Genomic DNA, 15545 nt, shown 5'->3' with positions numbered 1-15545 from the left:
TGTCTGTGGCCACAGTTCTCTCTTAGTCAATCTCCCTTGTGTCTTTAGCTAGGATGCTAATGCTAATAGCTGATGGGCAGGTGTCTCCTCCAGGTGCCGGCTTGCACAAGGTCTTCTATTATTAATCTTGCTCTCTCTTTATTTCTCAGTTCAGGCTCGGCGTGGTGGAGCTGCAGGCGGTGCCTGAGTCCACTGAAGTCATAAGGGAGCTCATTAGTCACGGCCTGGAGCAGAGCGCACGTCTACGGGCCAAAAACCAGCACCTGCTTGAGGACAACCAGAAGCTGAGGAGAGAACAGGAAAACATCACCAAAAAGTAGGTCCACTCCATATCAATACACCCAACTTCACACCATATCAATACACCCAAACTCACACCATATCAATACTCCCAAACTCACACCATATCAATACTTCTAAACTCACACCATATCAATACTCCTAAACTCACACCATATCAATACTCCCAAACTCACACCATATCAATACACCCAAACTCACACCATATCAATACTCCCAAACTCACACCATATCAATACTCCCAAACTCACACCATATCAATACTCCCAAACTCACACCATATCAATACTCCCAAACTCACACCATATCAATACACCCAAACTCACACCATATCAATACTCCCAAACTCACACCATATCAATACTCCCAAACTCACACCATATCAATACTCCCAAACTCACACCATATCAATACTCCTAAACTCACACCATATCAATACACCCAAACTCACACCATATCAATACACCCAAACTCACACCATATCAATACACCCAAACTCACACCATATCAATAATCCCAAACTCACACCATATCAATACTCCCAAACTCACACCATATCAATACTCCCAAACTCACACCATATCAATACTCCCAAACTCACACCATATCAATACACCCAAACTCACACCATATCAATACTCCCAAACTCACACCATATCAATACTCCCAAACTCACACCATATCAATAAACCCAAACTCACACCATATCAATACTCCCAAACTCACACCATATCAATACTCCCAAACTCACACCATATCAATACTCCCAAACTCACACCATATCAATACTCCCAAACTCACACCATATCAATACTCCCAAACTCACACCATATCAATAAACCCAAACTCACACCATATCAATACTCCCAAACTCACACCATATCAATACTCCCAAACTCACACCATATCAATACTCCCAAACTCACACCATATCAATACACCCAAACTCATACCATATCAATACACCCAAACTCACACCATATCAATACTCCTAAACTCACACCATATCAATACTCCTAAACTCACCATATCAATACACCCAAACTCACACCATATCAATACTCCCAAACTCACACCATATCAAAAAAATTCATAGAGACATCAGTAGCAGTATTGGTATCGGTGATACTGGCCTTCCTTCATAAAAAGATCCCATTAAACAAGTATTTAAAATATAGGCTACTGTCTTTGTTGTTTCTACGTTAATTTGAAGATTAAATGTGACATTTTTACAATATAAAATATATTAAAAACTTAACTTAAGGTTAGGTTAATCATGATTAATTACAGAAAAATGTGCGATTAATTGATTGACAACACACACACACACACACACACACACACACACACACACACACACACACACACACACACACACACACACACACACACACATATATATATATATATATATATATATATATATATATATATATTAGTGCTGTCAATCAAGTAAAAACATTTTAAAAGCATGTTTTCCTGTAATTAATCATGATTAATATATATATTCTAATGATTTTAAACTTTCTAATTTATTTTAAACTAAATTATATTTTGTCACTTAGACAGTCTTGTAAGTGGACTACAAAACCTGAGAAATATGCTCTTGACTTGTTTGTTTCTGGGAACATCCACAACCTTTTTAATGTTTATGTCCACAACTAATTTCAAACACAATAGTGTGATTACACAAGCCCTTCACCTGTTCATGATTACATCTTCCTCATGTATTACCCTTTCCCCATCCCCTCATGTTCTCCCATGATTCAGAACGAAAGACCATCTTGTTTGCATTTTTTTAAACGTTACTAAGGAAGTCCAAATACACAAGATTGTTTTAGTTTGTGTTTGCTGTGATACTCGTGTTAAAAGAGGGAACTATAGATATGTGAACACAGTCTATTTGGCTGATTTAGGGCACATGACGCATTCAGGATGAGTGGATTGCGGCGCACGAGGGAATCCTGGGCCAACCTGATGAGAAGCTTGTCTTTACTTTCTTTTCTTGTTCCCCATGTGCTTCAGTCTTTCCTCTCTGAGAAACAACAGCAGTGACATCACTGACTAGACTGTGCTGCCACACTTTCTAAAATCTCCCAAACCCAGAATTATAGGGAATTAGTATTGCTCCCCAACACTGACGGCACTTTATTGGCGTGTGTGTGTGTACTTTGCAAACAATCGCCACAGGTGTCTGAGTTCAAAGACGCTCTTAAAATGTTCCATATTAAGTAATAGAGTGTTTATACCACACACACACACACAAAAATAGTGAGTAATAAAAACACTCTCATAACTAAACATTTCCACGCGATCGGATGTCTGCGTGACCAGGGAGACTGTTTGGGTGTGTCTCATTGGTCTTTACACTCTCCTCTCCACAGGATGGAAAGATACGTCCAGGGAAAGGAGACGTTGGAGCGAGACCTGTACAGTCGCTTTGTGCTGGTCCTAAATGAGAAGAAAGCCAAACTCAGATCCCTGCAGGAGAGAGTCAAAGAGCTAGAAGAATCTATTGAAGAGAATCGGCTGAGGTAAAGATGTGTGCCACATTTCATTATGATACGACCTCACATGAAGCTGAAACTTTTTTTCAGTTCATCTGGTTTCATTCGGTAATCCCATGATGATATTACATTGAGGAATATCACTTCCAGTTTTGTGTTGAGCACATTTTCCTCCATCAAGGCCTTTTTCAGCGCAAGCGCCGATCTGAACGGTGTCTAACATGCCGTCTTTCTGTGCAAAAGCTGGTGTAAGCATGGCAGGACAGAGTCGTGCCCTCTGTCAGCGCAGACCGCCAAGCTGCCCGGTCTTCCGCAACGTGATGCCATCGGTCAGGGTTGATGTTAAAGACATTCATGTCCCGCTTGACGACATCCTTAAAGCGGAGCTTGGGTCGGCCACGAGGGCGGTGTCCCACAGCTAACTCCCCATGGAAGATGGACTTTGGGAGACGTTCATCTGGCATACGACGTACATGGCCGATCCATCTGAGACGCCTCTTCCGTAACGCTGTGTACATGTCACTGCTGTTAGTGAGCTTCAGCACGGTGGTGTTCGGAACCCGATCCTGCCATGACAGGCCAAGGATCTGTCGTAGGCAGCGGAAATGAAAAGCATTAAGCTTATGCTCCTGCCGCCGGTATGTAGGCCACGTTTCGCTTCCATATAGCAGAACGGATAGAACACAGGACTCATATACGCGCACCTTTACTTTGAGAGAAAGGTGGCTGTTGTTCCAGACGCGAGACTGAAGCCGCCCAAAGGTTGTTGAGGCACGACCGATCCTGGTATTTAGTTCAGCATCAAGGCTGTTGTTTGCTGTCAAGGTTGAGCCGAGATAGATGAATTTCTCAACAACCGACAGCACTGTGCCATTAATGGTGACATGAGGGGAAACAGGAACGTTCTGAGCCATCACCACTGTCTTCTTGAGGCTTATGGTTAGTCCGAACTCTGTGCAGGCAGCGGCAAAAGAATTGCACATCTCCTGAATTTCTTGTTCAGTGTGAGCCACGAAGGCAGCGTCGTCTGCATAGAGCAACTCGCGCACAAGGACACGCTTCACCCTGGTTTTGGCCCTCAGACGAGCCAAGCTGAAGAAGTTGCCATCATACCTGGTGTGCAGCAGAACCCCAACCGGATCAGGAAACGCCCGTTGCAGCACAGCCGAGAAATAGATGCCAAACAAGGTGGGAGCGAGGACACACCCCTGCTTTACTCCGCAGCAGACATCAAACTCATTTGAGAGGGCACCGTTGAACTGTATGGTTGCCCGCATCCCATCATGGAAGCCTTGGAGTATTGCCAAAAGAGTTGCCGGACAACCGAGTCGCTGCAGAACGTGGAAGAGACCAGAGCGACTCACATAATCGAAAGCCTTAGTCAGATCGACAAACACCATGTACAATGGGCGTTGCTGTTCCGCACACTTTTCCTGAAGCTGGCGTACCGAGAAAATCATGTCCAAGGTCGAACGACCAGCACGGAAGCCGCACTGACTCTCCGGCAGCACCTGGTCAGCAATGCGCTGCAGTCTTTTCCTATCTGCGCTTATAATTAGAATGTTTTGGTGTAAAACAAAACTTAAAGTGACAGCAACAAGCTCTGGAAACCTTAAAACGTTTAGGTACAAACCCAAGAAGGTTCAGTCCATCAGCATTGTGCTCTTGATTAAGACGCTTAAATAATTATTAAAGGAGTAGAGTCTGAAGGCCCGTTCACACAGAGAACGATAACTATAAAGACACGGACGATATCGTTCTGTTTATTCTAAGCTCGTGCTCGTCTGTCACTTTAAATGCTTGAGCTCTTCAAAGTAGGATGGATTCTGATTGGCTGTTAATGTTTTTATCGTTCATTAGCTGGATAAAATCATTCTGAAAGTGATTTCAACGATATCGTTTCTCTGTGCCGTTATAGTCACAGTTGTGGTGTGAACTTTGCTAATCTTTTATCGTTAGAACGATTTTTAGAACTATATCTTTATCGTTATCTTTATAGTTATCATCCGACACCTGAAAGATTGATTTCAAACAAATTGTTCTGCCTATTGGTACACTGCCATTCAAAAGTTTGGGATCGATAACTTATTTCAATATTTTTGAAAGAAAACATATTGAGAAATATTATTATTTAAAATAGCTGTTTTTTATTTCAATATATTTTAGAATGTAATTTATTCCTTTGATCAAATCTGAATTTTCAGCATCATTACTCATTACATTAGGAGTCACATGATGCTTCAGAAATCATTCTAATATCTAGATTTTCTTGCTCAAGAAACATGTTGAAAACAGTTGTGCTGCATAATATTTTTGTGCAAACCGTGATACATTTTTTCAGGATGAATAGAAACTTCAAAAGAGCAGCATTAAAGCATACCTTGCTGACCTTAAACTTTTGAATGGTTGTGAATATTAAAACAAATCACGGAAACTTCCCACCGAGTGCAGAACAGAACAAAATTTCATTAGTTCTTTCGATGCACATGTCTTGTTAACATGTTGTACTGTTTACTCTTAGAAAGAAAAAGGCTGAGAGTGAAGACCACGAGGCGATCGAGACTGCGGCAGATAAGAGTCCTGGAGAAGAGAGTGATTACGGAGGGAGTACAGAAGACGAACAGGAGGCTGAACCCAGACGCCCGGACCCGAAGCCTCTTACACAAGGTGATTCTTCTAAAGGCTGGCACACACTAAAAGATTTTTTAAATGTGAGAGACCACAAACATGACGATAAAAACAATAAAAACAAAAACTCCAGTGTGTACTAAGACCGACAGAAAATGAAAAGTGGAATGAGAGTATAGTTCTTAGCCATATCGGCCTAGAAAATCACAACTCTTCATTTTCTGTCGGTCTTAGTACACGATGTTACTACAGAAGAGTCAAGTTTTAAATAGTAAAAATATCGAAACTCTTTGGTCATTTTTTTGAGAGAGTTGCTAACGGTCTAATCAGATTCAATGATCTATGCTAAGCTATGCTAAAAGTGCTACCGCCAGACCCGGAGATCGGCTGAATGGATTCGAAAACGGTAAAACTCAACTGTTTAACTCTAGGGGAGATGGAAAATGAGCCTATTTCCAGAAAAAGTGGAGTGTTCCTTTAAACCGCAAGCACAAACTATGCAAAAGCGGCAGCCTTTCCGGCGCACTCAGTGTCCAATTCACTCACTCGTTTTCATTCACTCCTTCAAGCGGACTAATGTAGGGAATAGTCAATGAGGGTATAGGGGGTGATTTCGGACACAGCCACAGTCAGTAACATTACACTACTTCTATTGTAGTATTTCTACCAGTAAAGAAATATTAGGGTGTAAAGGTGGGCTGAAGCAGCATTGAGCCAGAACTAAGACGGCATACAGGTTGTTCATTCCCTTAGCCCTCCTTTGCATTTGTCAGTCAATGCTTACCAAGCTATGACATCATCTCCTAGAATAGTTGTTCCTTGGCAACAACGTCTCCTTTTGGTGTATTTCGACATCGGGCTACTCAAAGACTGTATTTGGGGGCTTCAGGCCGTTGAGTCAGAGTTTTGAGGCACAGGAAGGGAAATGAGGTGGAGTCGCACATGATTTATTCTGCGAGTTGCTCAATGTCTCTGTTTTCTCCCCACTGTAAGCTCTGTGGAGTAAAAGTGAAAAGCTAAAAACCCCCTTCTTTAGGGTCACGTGACCCTGTAAACAAGCTGAATTGTAATGTATGGTTGCTAGGTGTGAGTTTCTTTGGTTTGGTACCTCAGACGGAGCTCTTTGGGCTTTGTCCTTTCCCTTTCTCATCAAGCATGATGCAATGGTTTATGTTTCAGAGTGTGTGCTTGGTACTGTTTTTGTTCTTAAAGAGTAGAGTTGTAGCTTTAGTTTTTTTTTCTCCACTATAAAGTTTACCATAAGGGTGCAGTACATGAAGCATAATTGAAAGAGTCTTTAATGTGGTTAGGATGTTTGTTGCACCAAATAACGCAAGTCAAACCCTCCCAGTTTCATAGTGATATCTGTCCACCAGTGTAAATTGCACTCATGTAGATGTAAACAACTGCCAGAAACATGTCTGGCAATGCAAAATGTCAATGGCTTATAGAATAGGTGCTATTTGATTCTTTGCCGTCTTGAACAATCTCCCACTGTGCTACACTGTCATGTCACATGAGACAGATGTTCTCCTGCTGTGTTTATTGCAGTCAAGCTGCATGTACAGTGCTTTAATGTTGATGTTCAGCATGCTTTTAATGCGTTTATGATGTTGATTGTGTTAGCTTGGCCGGCTGCCTGAATACTGGCTGTGAGAACCTCTATTAATCCTGTTCAGAGCTATTATACCAGCAAACATTCACAAATAATAACTCTTCTTGTCCTTTTTTTAAATAATTGAAATTAATAAATTGGCAGCAGATGCCATGTAGCTCTCATATTTTTAAAATGGTAATAATCGATCAGGTTGGCTGAATATTTCAGCTTTAAATTCAATGTGTTTGAAAATGAAATGAAATGTTTGGCAAATAATTTAGTTAATAATTGTTTGTTTTTAATCAATTATAATTAAGACAAACTCATTTTTTATTACATGCTGTTAATAAAAGAATCAATTTAAGACATTAACAGTGCACAAACAATTAGAATAGAAGAAGAATAGAAATATAAAAATTATTTATTTAAATATAAAATTATAATAATAATATAATTAGTGCTGTCAATCGGTTAAAAAAATGTAATAATTAATCACACATTTTTCTCTAATTAATCGCTCCTAACATTGAAGTTTTCAATATATTTTTTTATTGTAATAATTTCACATTTAAACTCCAAATTAAACCACAGAAAGACAGTATATTTTAAATATTTGTTTAATGGCATCTTTTTATGAATGAAGGCGTTACCGATAAAGCAATACTGATGTCTCTATCAAATTGTTTTAAATTTTAGCCATTATTTATAGCCATTCATCATTTCCTTTATTATTGAGAGCTATTAATTTTAACATTTATGATATTTAAAAAAAAATATAGGAACTTTTAATTTAAGTGAACTTAAAACAGTCTTCACATAAAGCTATTATAATAAGTGTCATATTTACCTGTGGCCTTCAATATCCAGGCTCAACTCTAAGGTTTTTTAATCATATATAAATAATATTCAGTCATAGTATGTTTTGGATTGATCCGATGTGGGTGTGAGTCAATGTAAATTAAAAAGTTTATAGTTCTTTTCCCAAACTTGTTTATTATTTGGTCTGTCCGATGCACATTGTTATTTCTGCACATTAATGTTAAAATGTTAAATTTTGTATATATTGAAATGATACATTTTTGAAAAATATTTTCTGCTGAAATACATAATCATAGCATTTACAATTAGTTATCTATACCATTTCTAAAGTAAAATTCATGAAAATGGCATAATGAAATATTGTCCAAATGTGAAGTACATTCTCATCAAAAGACTAAGACTAAAACTGAAAAAAAATGTAAAAATGAACAGTGAATGAACTTTAACACTTGAACTTTCCCATGTTTTATCTAACAGAGATGCCGGAAAGCAGCCCGATGGACGACAGCCTGAACGACATCACAGATGTGGCCCCCTGCCGCAAGCGCCGCCACCGCCATCTTCAGCAGCTGGAGACTCAGGCCAAACGGGCAGCGCTGGACCAGCGACCGAGATCCAGGTAACATCACTCACATTTACACACATTCTCCATTTAATTACTCATTTTATTGTGGTCGATCGGCTCGTAACGCACCCAGACTCCTGGAGGCCTGTTATCTAATGTTGCGTATGATACCCATAAACCCCTGCGACTGCGGCCATAAAAATGTCAGTGATAATTCCGGTTGTCTTACTCTCTGGTGTCCACTTCATTCAACCTTGGATGTTGCTTTCTCTCCGCGCCTGCAGCCAGTCGAGCAGACAGAAGCGGGAACACTCTTCCGTCGTACGGATGGAAAACATTGGTCTTTTGCCAGCACCTTGTATTTCTCCAGTGCAGGCCCCCCTGGGTGCTTCTCTCTGCAGCCCTTTTTACTTATTAATAGGAAAATGTGTATAATTTCATCTCCTCCTTTGCCAGTACTTCCATAATTGTACAATAAAAATCCCATGAATGGTTTAGATTTGCATTGAGCAACTTCTTCAGACTCGATGGCACCTGAGGGACGCCGATCCTGAGAAAACGTGTTGCGTTTATCCTAAAATAGTCACATTGTTTTGGAGATTATTTGGCATTAATTATTGTTTCTGAGTTATTATTCTAGTAGTATTCCTAGGTGATTCTAGCTATCCATCCATCTTTCTGTAGTATTTTAAATGTCCATTCATCCATCGTCCATATTTCTATAGTATTTAAAAAAAATCTATCTATCTATCTATCTATCTATCTATCTATCTATCTATCTATCTATCTATCTATCTATCTATCTATCTATCTATCTATCTATCTATCTATCTATCTATCTATCTATCTATCTATCTATCTATCTATCTATCTATCTATCTATCTCCATCCAAAAAACTGTAACCATGTTCTTCACAAATCGGTCTACACTTAGGACTTATCCGGAAAATTTTAGTAAATGGCCAATATATAAAACATGTAGATACATTTAAATATCTGGGGGTAACTCTAGATTCAACACTTAGTTTTAAAATTCATATTAAAAAATTGTGTAATAAATTGAAATTTAATTTAATAAATTTTAGACACATAAGAAACTGTCTTACCACTGAAGCATCTAGTACATATTTAAATGCAATGATCATCCCTCACCTTTTGTACTGCATTACATCCTGGTCTCAGGCATGTAAAACAGTTATAAAACCTTTAGAATCTATTTATAAAAATTGCCTTAAAATCCATGATAAAAAAAAACACGTAATTATCATCATTGTCATATACTGGTCAAATATGATCTACTTAGTTTTGATAATTTAATAAAACACTCAAATTTGTCTTTGCTACATAAAATCATATATAGTGCTACTGCTCCCCCTCTGAAAAAGTTTGTAACACTCTGCTCCGAAAAAACAGTACGAACAACTAGAAGTGTCACAAGGGGGGAATGTAGCTTCCCACAACGTAAAACTAAATTTGGGAGTTCCTCCTTCTCATGTGTGGCCATGAGGCAGTGGAATACCCTTCCAACTGAGCATATCCTATGTGCAGATTCTCGCACCTTCTCGTGCCTAATAAAAAGCTGGTTGTTAAGCAAGCAAGCTTGCACACATCTGTAATAAAATGTGTTTTGTTGTGTAATGTATATGTACTGTATGTGTGTATGTGTGTGTGTATGATTGAGTGTTTAGAGTTGGATTGTACCATAATGTGCTGGAGATGCTGCTGAACTGCTTGATGGTTGATGGCCTCCCTGTTTCTGTTTCAAACCTGCCAGTTTGTAATTATAATGGACACCATTTTTATTCATTACTCCGTGAAATTTCTATTTTAAAATCAGTATCTTTATTTTATTTGTATTTTTAATTTGTTGTACCTGCCCAGGGACTACAGGTGGAAATTAGCAATTGCTGCTATAACCTGGCCCAAGACATATTTTCTTGCTTGACAAGTTTAATGTTTATTTGTGCATTGTCCCTGTTTCAAATAAATAATTTCCAATTCCAATTCCAATCCATATTTCAAAAATCTGTCCGTCTATCCATCCATCCATCGTATTTAAAAAATCCATCATATTTAAAAAAACATCCATCCATCCATCCATCCATCCATCCATCCATCCATCCATCCATCCATCCATCCATCCATCCATCCATCCATCCATCCATCCATCCATCCATCCATCCATCCATCCATCCATCCATCCATCCATCCATCCACACTAGATTAATGTCTTATGCACTTTACGTGAGGAGTGTGTGTGTGGCGTGATTGATTTGTTAACTGAGTCGTTACACATTTCCAATCAGTTTAGTTTGGATGCCACCTTAAAAGGGAGCTGCTAAAGTCTGCAGAAGGGCAGCTAACTAGCATTTGGAACAGAGCCCGTGTTTTTTTGAGTTGGCAGACATATATGAAAGTTTCTCGAGTTGGCAGACATATACGAAAGACGCTTTGGCTTCATATTGTATTGACGTTATGCTGGGATATGGAGAGATTAATGTTTAATGAGGGTCTTTTAAAACTCGGTAAAAACAAGAGTGTTTGTGTGGCTCTGCAGGCAGAGTAAATGTTTAAACTGATTCTGTTTAAAAGTGTTTCTAGTCTCCCAGTGTCGCCGACTGCTCCCCCTGTCAGCAAACACTTAGAGCGGTGACGTTCGCAGGCCCTGGCGGACCGAGGCGGTCCATGACAGAATGGTGCCTCAGCGCCAGATGTTTCGTGCGTGTGCTCGCGTATCAGGTGTTGAGGGACACTGAGAGTTTGTATTGGACTTTCTTTCTCATTCTCCAGGCCGCCGCTACGAAGCGCGTTCTGCCACTGTGTGTAAGTGTAAGACTTTCCAAACATTAATAGACTTCCATGGCATGGAGATCTGGCTCTAACATCTTTAGAGAATATCACACGAGTGGAGAAATCCAGCTGGAGTCTCTCATTCTGTTCCTGGAATGAGGTTTTTAAACAGACGTGTGGCTTTGAATGCCTCGGCTAATTACGCACAATTTGAGTGCTGGAGCGCCTTTCTAGAACGCGACACAAATTAGTGGTGGTGTATCATAAATGAATGTGCGTTTTATGTGGCGGGCAGCTTTAAAGGGACAGATCACCCAAATATTCTGTCATCATTTACTCGTCCTCATCTTGTTCCAAACCTGCATGACTTTCTCTCTCCACACAATATTTGAAGAATATATATTGTTTTCCATTCAATGAAGATAATGGGGACTGAGCCAGTTAAGCACCAAAAATTTTAAATAATTACATTTATTAAATATATAATGTGGGTTTTTTATGCAAATATGTTTTTCATATTGCTTCAGAAGATGTTAAATGCAACACAAAAGACTACTTTATGAGACTATTTGTAATATTTGATTATATTTTTGTTCTTTTTGGAGCTTGACAGACCCTGATCTGCGTCTACTTTTATTGTATGAATAACAGCAACTCAAATGTTGTTCACAGACAAAATGAATGATTTTCTCTTATTGCAAAGGTTGCATTTATTTGATCAAAAATGCAGTACTGTTGTAGAGACTGTCTCTAACTGTCATATTGTAAAATTCTATTACAATTTAAAATGTTTTTTTTATTGTAATATATTTTAAAATGTAATTTATTCCTGTGATCTGAATTTTCAGCATCATTACTCCAGTCTTCAGTGTCACTGTCACATGATCCTTCAGATTAATATTTTTGTGGAAACCATGATAGTTGTTTCCAGGATTCTTTGATGAATAACACCATTTATTTAAAATCTTTTATTACATTATAAATTACTTGCTGTCATACCTTATCAATTTAATGTCTCCTTGCTCAATAGATTATTTATAGTATTAATTTCTTTACAAAAAAATAAATGTTATTGACCTCAAACGTTTTAATGTTAGTGTTAATAAAGCAGATATCAACGTAAGTTCACCAATGAGAGAAGATTCTGAACAGTCACTGCTCCATGCCAGTGTCTTTTATCACTCTGCCAACATCTCTAGAGGAATCAAAAAGCAAATGGCCTGTTATTGTAGGTTTAAAAGCCCTGCATGGGCATGAAGAAATTCGCCAGTAGCAGCTTCCCAGCAGGCAAAATACAAGTCATTGGATAGAGACAAGAATCGGTCCCACATTTTCTTTCTTTTGCACAAACAAACCGCACAATCGGTGCTGTCCACAGATGGCGAGACTCTGTGCCATGGCATCTGCTCTAATAAAGACCATGTTTAAAAGCATTTCTCCTCCAAAGGCTGAAAAGAATCACCCAGCAGACATGATTTGTTTATTCAGCTTCAGAACCGCATGTTCAGATCAGGGCAGATTCATTTGGGGCGCTTTATATTTAAATGTATATGCCGTGAAAATCTTTTTGTAATGCAGGGCGGGACTTAATATTATCTATCGTAAATTGAGTGAATTGTGAAAAGCAAGTGTTGCTTTGCAGCATTGGTGATTGAAAAGTGACAGGTATTTGAAGTCATTTCTGAGGAGAAAGTTTGAATGTTTTGATTAAAGATTTACCAGACAAGCAAAAAAAGACATAATTCATTGAAACAGTAAAGTTGAGTGTAAAGTGTCTCCTTCCCAGGTCGAAGAGAAGGAAGTCGAAAAACTGTGTTAGAGGATTCAGAGGTGCATCAGAACTTTAATAGTCGTTTTATTAGAAGATGAAGAAGAGGAAGAGGAGAGAGCGGATTGATTTGGGCTCTGGCTGAAAGCGTGCAGTTCTACAGTCTCCCAGCACCTGCCTGGAGATGAATCTGGCTGAGCGGGACAACGGACAACAAGCAGCCCATTTACACTGCATTGCACAGCGCTCGGCATGTGTGTTTGCTGCAGCTCGCTTAGTTTGTGGGTCTCCCAAAGAAATGTCCAGTGGTGGCGTTTCAGACAACCTGTACGAGTTTTCATGGCTGGTTCTTTATTTTCCTTGAGTTCAGTGTGTTAACCTGTTTTTCATCATTATAATTAAATCATCCATTGGTTTACTTCATGATATACATTTACATTATTTACTCTCATGTCTCATATGGCTGTGGTCTTTATTAGAAATCATACCGTAACATCTCTCCCCCTTTCTGGGCTCCTTTACATTCTCTTAACCAGATCCAGCGCTTCTCGTAATAATAACTTAAGACCTTTTTTCCCCAACCCGCAGACAATTCCCAGCTTGTTCCCAGTGAATCACGACCGCAAATATACGTGATCTACGCGTGTGCTCTCCCGTTATCCATGCCCGCACCTACGGATTTCCTCCCAGAAGGCAGTAGGAAAGCAACTCTTTCTGTTCATCATCAAAGCTGCTCTTAGTTTAGTCACGTCAGAATGACTTCCAGATGCGAGCCGCACAGGGGAACCCCTTGATCAAACCACCGTATTTACATGTGCAGAAATGCAAATGCACTGTTTACACGCAGATTGTCCGAGATTGCGCTGACTAAGCATCGTTTCGCAGATGAACGTCTGGGGTTTGCTTTTTAAAGATGTATTTCTAATGCTTGATTTACTGAGTTCAATCAAATGTGGTTTTCGAGAGTCAAATGAGAATGAACTAATCAGCTGATTCCATTTAAGGGTTTACATGTTAGAAAAGATCAAAATCTTTGAGCCTCTCTGTGTTTGTTTGGTACCACTACCAACACACCATATTAAAGCTCTTTGGTCAAGAAAAGGACAATTACAGACTTTTGTCGTTTGTTTCATTGTATTTTTGAGGACAAATCACCATATATTTGCAATCAGGAGCCGTTTTTTACTTTAAAGTCTGCATTAAACGGAAGTTTCGATAGTCTTTTCTTCCCCGTATTGAGTGAAACGGCTTCTCAAACAAAATGTAGAGCGGGACTTGATTTTGTCCATCAGGAATTGATTGGATGGATGTGGTTTGCTATTGGTGGATGTCATATGAGTGACAGGTTGCCCCGCCCTCACACCAGTAAACGCATCATCAGAGAGAGAGAAGAGATGAGATGTCTCCGCAAGAGGAAAGGGAAGTTATTTTGATGAAAGATTATGAGAGCACATGAATTTCTAAAAGGATGCGAATGCATAAATAATTTATAATAATAAATACTGCATAAAAAATAAGAGTTGTCTATTTTAAAATCATGGTGACTTTAGCTAAATCATGGGTTTTTATCTTTCACATCAACCAAATGGCCTGCAAGATTTTTCCTCGATGAAGCATTTTATTTCATAGACACTGAACATTGTACTAATAAATGGATTTATTTGAAGCAACAGAATGTGGCATCTGTTTTTGAAGCGTTTTTAAAGACTTCCACTGCGTTCTGTTGCGTCAATCCCCGTGGACCTCACCTAACACTTGCTTCCTTTTTGCTAGACACCTCTTTAACTGCATGTCTCAGAAGCAGGTATTTGAGTCCTGAACTGCACAAGATGAGACCTCAGATGTGATTCTACAGGGATCATGAACCTGGAAACACAATCGGTTTTATAATATTAGGCCCTGTTGCTTGTACATTGGGGTCCTAAAGTCTGATTCCACTGGTGAAAATGCTTCTTTGTTGCATTTATGATTAGCATTCAACCTAGAAATAGATCAGAATCTGAAATATTTCTTCATTGTTTTGTCTTTTTTACATTTATATGAAGAAAAGCATATATTCCATGTGGTTGCAGACTTATGACCCCTCTGTATGTGGCAGTAACACGACTACATTGTGGTGAACCTTTACATTGTCATCAATTTTAGGCGACAACATTCTTAGTATTCCTCTCAACTTTTTAAAATATTCTTTAAATGTTTTATGTTAATTTTTTCCATTGAACATTTAAAAATTGCTCGTTGAGCAAATGAGCCTCATTGCAGTTGAAAATGTCATTTTTATTTTTCCCGCTTGTTATTATGGTGGTATTTTATGGAGCAGCTCTTACTATTTCAGCAGGATATAAAAGGTTTCTGGAAGCTCCTCAGCATGATCCGTTAAAATGGCGTCTTCTTCGCCTGATTCCTCCTGTCGCTGCATTATGAGGAGACACTGCTGGATGCAAACCTGTTTCTAATAAGGAAGCGTTAGTTTCCAGGGACAGGCTCTTTAAGAGTGTGTGACTGCTTTACGTGGAAGCTGTTAACTTTTAATGAACTCCATTTCCCCCTCGTTGAGGCTTATTAAAGCTC

At 39.0% G+C, this 15545-nt stretch overlaps 1 protein-coding gene across 1 annotated transcript in view; it reads left to right on the top strand.

Annotated features, from left to right (window-relative positions):
• Window positions 1–15545, top strand: part of xrcc4 (X-ray repair complementing defective repair in Chinese hamster cells 4) — a 35694-nt gene that overhangs the window by 17654 nt on the left and 2495 nt on the right. Inside the window, exons 4-7 of the mRNA XM_079599386.1 lie at window positions 150–316; window positions 2685–2834; window positions 5329–5474; window positions 8329–8470. Coding sequence (XP_079455512.1) covers window positions 150–316; window positions 2685–2834; window positions 5329–5474; window positions 8329–8470 — 605 coding nt within the window. The remainder of the gene's footprint in view (window positions 1–149; window positions 317–2684; window positions 2835–5328; window positions 5475–8328; window positions 8471–15545) is intronic.

This window comes from Phoxinus phoxinus, assembly GCF_949152265.1.
Source record: "Phoxinus phoxinus genome assembly, chromosome: 23".
NCBI lineage: Eukaryota > Metazoa > Chordata > Actinopteri > Cypriniformes > Leuciscidae > Phoxinus > Phoxinus phoxinus.
The sequence above is the reverse complement of the archived record's forward strand: the minus strand, read 5'-3'. Positions and strand labels throughout refer to the sequence as shown.